At 36.9% G+C, this 12,764-nt stretch overlaps 1 protein-coding gene across 1 annotated transcript in view; it reads left to right on the plus strand.

Moving 5' to 3' along the window:
• The window catches only part of LOC146476760 (uncharacterized), a gene marked incomplete at its 5' end in the record, with an annotated part of 220,663 nt that extends 212,380 nt beyond the window's left edge, over positions 1-8,283 (plus strand). The window contains 7 exons of the mRNA XM_085113862.1: positions 80-285; positions 3,144-3,328; positions 3,686-4,282; positions 5,166-5,380; positions 6,866-6,906; positions 7,113-7,209; positions 8,073-8,283. Coding sequence (XP_084969988.1) covers positions 80-285; positions 3,144-3,328; positions 3,686-4,282; positions 5,166-5,380; positions 6,866-6,906; positions 7,113-7,209; positions 8,073-8,283 — 1,552 coding nt within the window. The remainder of the gene's footprint in view (positions 1-79; positions 286-3,143; positions 3,329-3,685; positions 4,283-5,165; positions 5,381-6,865; positions 6,907-7,112; positions 7,210-8,072) is intronic.
• Between the last annotated feature and the right edge of the window lie 4,481 nt (positions 8,284-12,764).

Below are 12,764 nucleotides of genomic sequence, written 5' to 3' on the forward strand. Positions count from 1 at the left end.
AAGCTTTACGTTTTCTTTCGTTACAAATTCTTTATAGTAGTTAACAGATATTTAAATTAATCACATTATATCTTCTAAGATCCAAGTCCGACATCATTCCATATTTGCTACGGGAAGTCCTTCCCGAGCGAGTAACCTTCAGGGAAGAGCTTGGTCGAGGTGCGTACGGTAAAGTTCATAAAGGAGTACTGAAGGAATTACCCAAACGTGAAGTATTTTTAAAGCCCAGGGAGCTGAGAGTAGACACTAGTGAAGGACGACTGGTAGCCATAAAAGTTCTTCTTGGTAAGGAAATTACTCACGTATAATTTAGATTTTTTTATTTTAAAGGCTTTGGCTTCTCTATCTTTTTTTGTTAACTGCGTCACATCCAAATCTAAGGGGATACAATTGAGCCAGTTGTAAGCAACTCGAAAACAGATTCCTTGTTCGTCAAAGTTTTATCCAGAAACACAATTGCCTGATTCCTTTGAATGTCGCAAATTATTAGGTAAAACACCCAAACTCTCTATGACCATTTCAGGTGGCTGATCACAGTGTTTCAGTACCCCTGTATCGATTACTATCACCTTATTTTTCAGTTTTATATCAACCATGTGCATCATTATTTCTTTACAGTACAACTATTTGAGCCACATTACAAGTGAAAATGTTAACCAATCAACACTTTTTTAACACAAAGGATTCTGAAGTTGTTGGCAAAATAAACATTACGTTAAAGTATATAGAATTTACATCTGTAAGTAAATTTGACACTAGTTAAACTTGCGAACGTCTTGGAAAACAGTTGCCTCTGTCTGTGATTGTCTATTTCGGACCGTTTACAGAACGTTGCGAAAATCAAAGTAGTTTTAAAAAAATAGCTAGAGTTATATTGTCTAAATACATTAGTATTAGTGGTCCGTTTACCAAAAATTTCGGGATCTATTGTCAAGAAGCATTGTCATTGGTTAGCTTTACCACGTTTCCAGTAGTTGAACGATAAAGCTGTTCAGAGCGAATCGAAAATTGAGATACATTTGGTCCATGCTTACTTATTTATTTATTGGCGCTTTCGTTGAGATAGTCCATTTCCTTGGAAATATGGCTATTAAAAACTGGGTTTTTTTTTTGTGAGCTGAAAATTAGGGTATATAACAAATTTTAACAGATATTTTTATAAATATTTTTAAAACCATGGTCAATTTCTTTCCTTTTTTTCTAGGTTTCTGAAATACTAAAAATTTTCTTTGTTGAATTATACATATTTCTCACACTTGGCGTTTTGTTTTCCATGTTCTGTTTGAGATACTGGTCGTTTCCATGGTGATGTGTTTATTAATTAACTACGCTTTTAAGTAAATTGAAATTTTGTTGTTGTTGTTGTTGTTTGCTGATACTTGTGTAATTTCTTCTTAACTTCTCTTTGACAGGTTGTTTTATGTTTTTTTTTTACTTGTTTTCTTAAGTATTTTCCCCGCAAGATTTCTTGAAATTCCTAGGACAGAATTTTGAGCGAAGAAACTAATGTCATTTTTTGAGACTGTTTAAAATATAGTCATATCGCCATGGAAATTGCCAAGAGCTTAATCAAACTTTTAAAATAGAAACGTTGGCTCTAATTGGGCCTTACCAATTGTCAACACGTAGCACGAAACCCTTTAGATTAATTTTAAATTATGCGTGGGAACTATAAAACTTATACGCATTACGTGATTGGCCCTTGTGCATGATCTTTTCAAGGAGAGAAAAGTGAATGACGTTATCGAATGGTGTGACGTGCACGTGCTTGATCGGGGTCCGGGGTCCACAAACTGAATAACAAAGTTTTATGAAGTTTTACTTTGCAAATACTTTTTTTAAAGTGATGTCATCTAAGTTGACAAACTTAGATTTTTGTTGCAAGGCGAGAAGAAAGATGGTTAAGTCTGGGAGAAATTCAGGAATGGCCTAAATCGGTCATGACCATGAAACACCTGCAAACGGTGATTCTCGAAATAGAAATTTCATAAGTTACGTTCTAGTAATTCACTAACAGATTTAATCATCATCATCATCATCATCATCATCATCATCATCATCATCATCATCATCATCATCATCATTTTTCAAGTTATCCTCTAATTTCACTCATTTCAAGGAGTCAACCCACGTACCATACCCTGATTGTTTCTTGTTTCTAAGGCGTAGTAAGATGTCATTCACCTCTTTTAGTTTAACATTATAGGCTCCAATTCTGTCTTAAGTTTGATCAAAACTTTTCAAATGGCAGGTGTAGTGCTACTGGATTACAATTTTTTTTTCAAACCTTTCAACTACATTGGAAAAGGCTTTTTAGCTTCCGTCCGCATTAGAAAATGATAAGAACATTAAAAAAAAAAACCTTAGTCACATTAAACCAAGTCTCAGAACTAATAATTAAATATATTTTTTATTTCCAAATAAATATTGTCCTTCTTTTTTACCTTGAATTGTTTAAGCTGTATTGTTCACCCTTGCCAAGAAGCGCCTGATTTTTGCGCAAATTTTTCCGCGGATCCTGTGAGATTTTGTTCAGTACATTTTAAGCTTTCTTTCTTTCGGTATCGGACGTGAGCAAATGTATTTGTAAAGCTTTTCAAAACATTGTCAAGTCCTTTTTCAAAATTTCGCATCCCAGTTAACTTTCCACTAAAAAGTCAAACCGGACTTCAATTTCGGATGGAGTTTTTACGCTCTATGGTACTGGCAAAAAGGTACTACGCGGTCTTTCTGCGTGCGAAAGTAAGTTTTCGCAGCAAAGATGATTAACACGCAAATAAAGCTGTGGTTTGTGCAAGGTCAGTTTCCCTTGCACAATGATTTAATAAATACATTTATATGCAACACACTCCATGCTATAAGGGTGAATATATAATTACTCAACCCATAAGAAACAAACCATTGGAGCCATGTTTGATTTCTTCACACTTACGCAAGTGCTGACTCACCTCAGCAACTGAAACTGATAGCACGCGTAAACATTCAATTTGTCACAGCCACCTTAATTTTATGCCGATCAATTGGGATATATATGTTTAACGTTAAAGTCGCCTTCTAATTTTATGTCGCGATGAATTACTTGAAAAACTTCCTTGTCCATCCTGGTGGCGTTGGTGACTTTTTTTTTTTCTTTTTTCGTTCAGAAAGAGCCGGCTTAAAAGGAAAAAAGGAGTTTCTTCAGGAAATTGACGTCATGAAAGAAATTGGTTTTCATCGGAATGTTGTGAGCATGCTCGGCTATTGGGAAAGATCAGAGCCAATCATGTTAATACTGGAGTATATGCCACACGGGGATCTCCTCCAGTGGCTTAGGAACAAAAGGCATCAGGTAAGATTCAAATCATATTGATAGTTCTGCTTGTCCGGATGATTTTATTAAAATGAAACTTCAGGAAAGCTGTTGCTAAAAGGTTTTTGTGCCTGGAAGTCTAGGAGTGTATGAATGAATAAAAACATGAATAGGGGAGCCACTCTTAAAATATTGTTTTTGTGCACGGTTATTCATACTTTTGCGGTGTTATATAATAACTTGTAGATTAATAAGTGTACATTAATAATACTTTTAAATTATTCCGGCCCAGAATAAATGAGATCCGGCGTTTTCAGTTCTGCTGGTATCATTTTTTTTTCACTAGCAACATCTCCTCAATAAGCGTTAAATGTTTTCTTTTTTTTAATTTGACAGCTTAAGAGGAGAAACCCTGTTGACGTTAACATCTTTGAAGAGTTGGCACCATGTTCAAGTGAGGAGGCTGATAGCAATGATGACGGAAACTCCAAAATATCTTCTGAAATCCTAACCAAGGAAGATGCCCCAGGAGAAAATGCGACAGACGAGGAAAGAAAAGAATACAACACGGAGGAAGACGAAAAAGACAAAGAAGAAAAAGCAAAGGTCGATGAAGAGAATGACGTAACCCCAGTCAGCCTTGCATTCACAGCTGAATGTCAACCTTCCAACGTTTTGGAAGAAACAGAGTTATCGCTAAGCGACAAGACTCAGCAATTTGGATCGCACAAAAAGCGGAAGGAAGAGGTTGTGTCAACTTTGGATGTACCTCTGGTCGCATTTGGCCGTGTTCCGAAAAGAAAACCGCTTCCAACTCCAATAAACCAAAAAGAAGATGAGGCTGCGGAGAAAGGTTTGACAGCCGCCAACGAAGGAATTGCAGAGGTGAGGATCACCATCCAGCAAGAGAATGAAACACCCTCCAACGATGACGATGATACCATTTCCTCAAAGGATTTTCTTTGTTTTGCGTGGCAAATAGCTCAGGGAATGGTAAGTGAACAGCTCTAAAAATTGCAATCAGAGGTGTAAGAAGAGGAAACTTACTAAGAACCTTTTATTCCCTCTTCTCCTATATGGTACCTGTTAGCTTTCGTACGATGTGGATGATGGAAGAGGACGGAAAAATAGTCTATGTATGACATGACTTACTTCTTGTTTCTTCTCGTTTGTATTCATGTTGTAAACTACCAAAAATGGTGATTTATACTAGGCATAGCTTCGTAGTTAGCTTTCACATTGTTCACAAGGCCATTTTACCATCACTTTTACCAGCCGTCCATAATCTTCCGGTCTCATTTCTTCTGGCTATGTAACCCTTATTTTAGATCACTGATTTTTTTTTTCTTTTTTCCTTTCGTAACCTCAGAAAACAAGTTTAGAATTTTTTTACATTCCAGAGCTATCAAAAAAGCTTTGTGTCCACGGCATTTTTAACTTACTCCATATACAGAGTAGGTCTTTCAAAATAACAGATTTTTGACAAGGCACAAACTCTCATCGAAATAGTATCTATCCCGCTCCCCAAATAAAATTTTTTCCTGCCAAGCTTAAAAAATTCCGTCACAAAAGGATCTAGTTCAATACAGGCATCCCAGGAGTAAAATAATTTTTATCCATTTAGTTGCCGCACATCGTGCTTCATGTCGCACTGAGACCTTATGCACCGTGTAAAATAAGCAAAAAGCATTAACATTGTTAAAATCCCAAGCTGCATAACTTGCGAGTGACTGTAAAGCACTAGCTACTGCGTCTGGAGGTAAGGAGTGTGAACCGAGGCCTAAATTTGTTATGAGATATTCCTTTTGAAGGCTGCTTTGTCCAAAGAATATGTTATTTACCATATTAAAATTCATTCCTATTTTCTTTCCGATAGGATTACTTGGCCAGCAGAGGACTTGTTCATCGTGATTTAGCAGCCCGTAATGTCCTTGTTGGTGAAGACAGAAAGGTGAAGATTTCTGATTTCGGTTTGCTCCGCCACACGAGTGATGAAGAGATCTATGAGGTGCAGCACACAAGGAAACTGCCCATCAAATGGACTGCACCTGAGGCACTAGAGAGCGGCATATACTCCGCTAAGAGTGATGTGTAAGTTTGTAAAAAAGATATCACACGAATCGATCATTTAAAGCATATTACTATATACTTACTTTAACTTCTCTCTTAAGTGCGCAGTTTTAAAAACATAAGGATATTTGCTCCTAATTTATGATAGAGCCTTTAATTTTGTTTGGTTGAATTATGGTTACCATAGTTATAATCATCTTACAGGCCGTTGAATTGCACAGCAAGCCGGATAAACAAAATGTCCAAATGAACACGAAAACGGAAAACGAATGAACTAACGACCAGGAGAGCGAGAACACAGCCGAATTAACGAGTCGACGATCAAACAATGAATCAAATTTACACAGGAAAGAACGAGAAGAGCGAAAAACCGAATGCACGAGCGAATGCTAGAATATTAAATTAAAATCTGAGCGACTAAGCGGACGGCCACACCCACAAAAAGACAAGGAGAGAGTGAATATGTAGTGTAAATCAGAGAATTTGTGTAAATCAGAGAATTTGACGACTATGTGCCGCGTAAGGCGCATGAGAGCGGCAGATACTCCTAAGAGTAAAGTTAAAATTATTTGTTTCTTTTCTAATGCATCACTCGAACTTATCGCCTATGGCATTAAAATATTTAGTAACATGACCACCTTGGAATTTTAAGCAATTTGGTTGATCTGCAATCTCGGAATATCCTACGATGATCCATCCAAATGGAGGCGGCTAATTGTGGACTTTTTACCTCACAAAACGTCGAAGTAAATGTCCACTAATATTCACTAAGTTCACAACTGTATTTTTATACACCAACGCGTTTCTGGAATCAAGGACAAAAAAGCGTAAAAGCAAGGAGAGTGCTGAGAAGAGGTGAAAGGATGGCAAATACTTGCATCCGAAATTTGATTAGCCAATCAGAGCGCACCTATTAAACCACTTGTTGTCGGTTTGGTTCTTATCAGCATTAGATAATTAAGTACAGACGATGCGGCCTCTTTCCAAGGACTGTCATGATCAGATTGCGTCAAAACGGAATTATTCAACCTCTGACTACCGTCAGTGACCTTCTTACCCGAACGTCCATAGTTATAAAAGTCGCCACTGTCGATCTTCTTGGAGGTGAATTGTGTCAGGAACTCTAAAATCACCTAAACTCGCGAATTAGTTGGAGCTAAAAAGATAAATCTACCTGCAATTTATTCCTACCCTAATCGTGTATCTGTGAAAAATAAAAATAAAAAAAAAGAAACGAAACGTCAGCACTCGCATTTCTTTACGGTGGCAGATTTGCCTTTAGTTATCAGATTTGATTGATTAACCAAATATTCGTTTCTATTTCCCACTTCCACAACACCGTAGTTTCTTTACAAACTAACCCTCTGATCCATAACTTACTATTAGCTGTTAATCCAAGGAGAGAAACACTTAATCACTCTAGTTAAAAAACAACTTGGACACTGGTTGTAAGTAGACTAGAGACAAACAATTAATTAATTAGTTTCTTAATACCTCTCGTTTTAGATGGTCTTTTGGAGTAGTTCTGTGGGAACTGGCTACTATGGGTAAGATACTGTTTTTGTGTCTTATTGCTGTTTAATTTCTTGTTTTACTAATATTGAATCTTTCTTATTTTCATTGTCCCGTAAATTTAAAGCCAAAACTCTGCTCTATTATTCCTGCAATTAAATCGTGCAAATACAACAATTACGCTGCCATTGTTTAACATTTCTTTGAAGTCTCACAATTCCTCTTCGATCTGACATCTTAGGTGGTATCCCATATCCGGGAATACGCAACGGGCAGATGTGCCATGTTCTGAAGGGAGGATATCGCATGGAGAAGCCCAAGACGTGTAATAATGAGATGTAAGTAATTTACAGCTGAATCTTCAATCTTCTGTAGAAATGAATTAACGAAAAATCTTGGAAAGTGTAAAGTTGAACACATAATGTCCTCAAATGAGACTCCAGGAATGATTTGTGATTCTCTAGACAGGTCACCAAAAGAGAAAAAAATATGCAATGAACCCAGCTCATAAAACAACCTAATGAATATGTTCACAACTTTTTTGTTCAACAAATAATTGTTCATGAGTACAGCCGCGTATTTCTGGTCCGTTGCTGAAGGAAACAAGAGGAGTTTAGTTGATCGTTAGTACAGCCGGGTATTGGTGATCAGTTCCTGAAGGAAAAAAAGGTGTTCACTCAATCTGGTCGCCTGACCGTTAGAACAGCCGACTATTGGTGGTCAGTTGCTGAAGAAAAGATGGGGGATTTTACCCAGGGGGTTTTCTATGTTGGTTGGCCATTGATCATAACAGTTTTTCTGTTGGGCGTAACGTTCTTCTTGATTTAGTCCTACTCTTCCATTTGTTATTTGTTAGCCGAAATCACACAAACGAATACTTCCATTCGTGACAGAGTATCGCCCGTCTGTACCTAATTCTAAAAACATCATAATGAGCAAATGACATCTTATAGAAAACAAGCCATTGCTGAGAAAAATATTTTAAAAAACCCACAAATTATTTCATATAGAAAGGGAAAGTCATTAAAATACATGATTCGTGAGAGCTAAACTGTGAAGGTCAAAGAAACAAAATATCGACCAATAGGGGCCGTGTTTGGCCTCCCAACATTATATACAATCTATTCAAAAATATTTAGTTTATCATTCTACCGAATTTTCTATCTGTGACCGAAATATACGATTTATTTTATTTCAACAGATACCAGTTAATGATGGACTGTTGGGAACACGATCCAGACGAGCGTCCAACGTTTGCACAACTGATATCAACGTTTGAAAAAATGATGACGGTCGACGCTCCTTATTACGAATTTAATCAACTCGATGAACGTGAGCCATGCTACAGTAGCGCAGCTGAAAGAACCAGCAAGACAGTTGAACAGGAAACAGGGCTGGAAACAAAGTTGTAATTGAAAGAAACCTGATGGTATATTTCCAGCCTGGTGAATGAATGAGAATGATGTATTATTGTAATTCTAGAAAGTGACGCAGGCATACTCCGAAAAAAGAAATCCGAGTGCTCCTATCAGGAGTCGAACCTAAAACCTTCCGATTACTAGTTGCGATGCTCTACCATTGAGCTACAGGAGACTCGTGGGAGCTAAGGCCATTAAACTAGGTTCATGGGACAAACATCCTGCATACTGCTAGGATTTGAATGTCGAACGTGTGATATATGAAAGAAATGTGATGGTATATACCATCACATTTCTTTCATATACCACGCGTAATCGGAAGGTCTTAGGTTCGACTCCTGATAGGAGCACTCGGATTTCTTTTTTCCGAGTATGTCTGCGTCACTTTCTAGAATAATACATCATTCTCAAAGTTGTAATTGTTTTAAAATTGCTGTTAGAAACCATTAATAGCGATAGTTTTATTATGTTTTAACTTATTGGGTAAGAATAAGATAATTTATAAAAATACTCGTAAAGCCGTGGACAACGTTTAATAAGGAGTCAATAGTAGCTACACTAGTAACAATAGAATAATAATCTATCAATTACCTCCATAATAGTATTAGAGCTACTCAGAATAGTATTTAGTTGAGCGTCAATGTTAATTTTGGGTTAGCTTTAGTTTTGCTATTGTCAGTCAATAGTAGTTATGCTAACAACAGTAGAATAATAATCTATCAATAACCTCAATAATAGTAAGAAGTGTCGATGGTAATTTCGTGTTAGCTTTGGTTTTGCTTTAAGCAGTCAGTAGTAGTAATAATAACAACAATAAAATAATAATCTATCAATTACCTCATTAATAGTATAAGAGCTACTTGGAATGGTATTTAGTAGAGTTTTGATGGTTATTTCGTGTTAGCTTTGGTTTTGCTTTAAGCAGTCAATAGTACTGTTACTAACAGCAATAAAATAATAATCTATCAATTACCTCATTAACAGTATTAGAGTTACTTAGAATGGTATTTAGTAGAGTGTCGATGGTTATTTCGTGTAAGCTTTGGTTTTGCTTTAAGCAGTCAATAATAGTAATACTAACAACAATAAAATAATAATCTTTCAATTATATATACCTCATTAATAGTATTAGAGCTACTTAGATGGTATTTAGTTGAGTGTCGATGGTTATTTAATAATTATTCCATGAGCGCGCGTTGGATATTAGATGGTAAATAGCCAACGAGGCGCGAAGCGCCGAGTTGGCTATAACCAATCTCATATCCAACAAGCGCGAATGGAATAATTGTCTTATTAAATTCTCCTCGTTTGGGTATTGCTGTTGAAGTTTACTGAATTTTTTTAAGAGAAAATTTCTTTCAAATTAAAACGACCGGATCTTGAGGCAGCTTCCGACCAAAGTGACAACGTAATGATCACATGACACGCGCAGCTCTTTGCAAACGGAGTTGAATGAAAAATCGAAAGCGAAGTAGGTCGGACACAGCCGTACTTCTCAAATTCAAGAAACGTTCAAGTGTACGGGTTGCAACCTTTCTGAGACCAGCATTCAATTGCTTTTGAAGTTCCAGCTCATCGAGAAGCCTAATAGTTGTGCACATTTAAGAAAACGTTTTTGTGTGTGGTGCCGAGCGAAGGAAGGGATCGAGGCCGTTTTTTTATGCTGAACTGAATTCCTCGCAGACGTTTTAAAACACTTAACGCAAGTCCAAGTGTACGAGGTACATCCTCACTGAGACAAGCATTCAGTGCAAGTTTTTAAAGTTCAAGCTCATCGAGAAGCGTAAGAGCTGTGCACGTTTGTGTAAATGTTTTTGCTGAGTGGTGCCGAGCGACGGAAACGAACATTATGGCCGCCGCTCGTGCGGATTTCATAGATGAACTTTTGTAACTGGAGTCCTCGTAAATGCGTAGAAACATAAAGGCAGGCATTAAGCTCTTCTTGAAAAATTTCTTCGATCGGTTTTAACCTCTTACCGCCAGGATTTGCAAGCGGAAGCCGTCCTGAATTTTTTGAAGGTAACCGGTTGTTATTGTTGTTGTTGTTGTTTATATGTGATCTAAATCGTAAAATCGTGCAATTTTTCTGATTTTAATGGAAACTTCAGATGTACGTACCATTAAATAGTGTCATACCGAACTTTGTGGCTTTTATTGTTGTTATGTTGAGATGGCATTGTTTGGTTTGGTTCTTTCTTTTCTTTTTTTTTCCTAAATTATTCCGAAGAAACTTTCGCTTCACGCCGAAAAAAAAAATTAGCTTAGCGACACCTGGGGCATTCGTTTTCCATATAAGGTGAAACTACGGTCACTATATGAGCTGATAACCAGGATTTAGTGCACCAATCAAAACGCTAGAAATGCAATATCCGAGGCTGAGAATTTAATAATTCGTATTAGCTTTGTTTTTGCTTTAAGCAGTCAATAGTAGTAATACTAACAACAATAAAATAATAATCTATCAATTATATATACCTCAATTATAGTATTAGAGCTACTTAGAATGGTATTTAGTAGAGTGTCGATCGTAATTTCGTGTTAGCTTTGGTTTTGCTTTATGACGTTTTATGGTTAGTCAGCAAGACTCGCACCACTTTCTCAACCAATGAGAAGCAAAACTAAGCCAATTGTGAACTGCTCACGATTGGCTTTTATTTTTCCGCGCTTGATGCCAGCTCGCGAATTGTGTCCAGGGTATTTGCTTCGAATTTTGAGAGGTTGATTTCGCTGTTTTCGTCTGTGTTTGATCTGCTATAGTATAAATTTCTTTTATAGAGTATAAATTTGTGGTTTGCTTTTATTGGCCAACTATTCAATGCAACTCGTTATATTAGATTTGGTTTTAGGCAAGCTGATGCTGACACGTGGTTACATCAGACTGAGCTTATGCTCCAACGCGAGAAGAAGAAGCGTTGAATGTTTGACTATGAAACCAACAATCAGTGCCATAAACAGTGCAACATTTTCAGAGTAAATTTAGGGACCTAATTTGTAAGCTGTATGTAGGAGCCCTAATTCACTCTGTTTTTTTTTTTTTTTTTATAAGAACCTTTTTTATAAGAACGTCGAGGCTGATATTAACCAAAATATTAAGAACGTATTAAGAACGTTCCTCAGGCTGAGAGTCGATTAAGAACGTTTTTATTTGGATAATCTGTATATAAAATAAAGACAACAAATGTAAATTAACCAAAATACTGAAGGGCATGTTTTGTATAACATTAACAATGGTGACACACATCTCGGTTTGTCATAATCAGCAGTTTTTGATACCATATCTCAGCAGGTAATGCACTTTGACAGGTTTCCTGGTCACGTCCGCGTTGATTTACTGAAATACGTGTTGTGTATACCATGTAATTTAAGAACATCTTAAGAACGTTTTGAGGCTCAAATCGCAAAAAAATATAAGGACGTTCAGCGTCAGCTCCAAAATTATACGTTCTTATAAAAAAAAACAGAGTGTATGTGTCTGTCTGACACCCACACCCGTCATCGCGTTATTCCTTCAAAACAAAATCTATTAAGATAAAATTTAGGTAACTAATTTGTAAGCTGTATGTAGGGGCCCCGCCGACCGGTTAGTTCAGTCGGGAGAGCATCGGACTACCGTGCGGGAGGTCGCAGGTTCAAATCCTGGCCGGACAAACACTCAGGGTCGTTAAATAACTGAGGAGAAACTGCTGCCTTTGTAATGACATCTGCAAACGGTTACACTTTCTAGTCTTCTCGGATAAGGACGATAAACTGTAGCTCCCGTCTGACAACACTTGTTCCTAATAATTTATGGGACATCAAAGAACCCACACACTGTTCGAAAAGTGTAGGGGACATAGTCCACGGTCAGGTGGTCTATCCGTCTATCTCTGATTTCTTTTGTCGCGCCAAATATAGACTGATAGCGCTGACATCCGATGTCACCACACAGAAGAATTGTAAACCGCCATGAGACTATGTGATATGTGCGGTGTGTAAATACTAAATACACTACCATTATATGTGGTTTTTTGACAAATGGTTCGTGTTAGTAATTGAGATAAAATAATTTAGACGCCAAATTTGTAAGCTGTATGTAGAATTTTCGTAGTTCAGATAGCTTAGAAAACTATGCCATGATCATCAGATCAAATTGCTATGCATGCAAGTCGGTTATACAAATGTGATTTACATTTATTCTAGGTTAAAAGGAGCTATACTTTTTCCATTTACGTAAAACATAATGCGAAGGATAGGGACAAAGTTGTAGTTGTGGCAACGTACTGATACCTTTTAGTACTATAGTACTAGTAGTACAGGTCCAGTTATATGCGATATATGTCTTGTAATACTCTTTGATTGCTGTAAGTTAAGGAAAAAGTAGACGGAATCATTTAAGTCAATAAAGAAAAACTGTAATGTTTCCGCGGTCATGAGTTAATGAACTTAACAAGTGTCAGGCTGATCCACTTAGCAACATACAACGAATCCCCCAAAAT

The sequence above is a fragment of the Pavona decussata genome, unplaced genomic scaffold, assembly GCF_977016875.1.
Source record: "Pavona decussata unplaced genomic scaffold, jaPavDecu1.1 SCAFFOLD_72, whole genome shotgun sequence".
In the NCBI taxonomy this organism is placed as follows: Eukaryota; Metazoa; Cnidaria; class Anthozoa; order Scleractinia; family Agariciidae; genus Pavona; species Pavona decussata.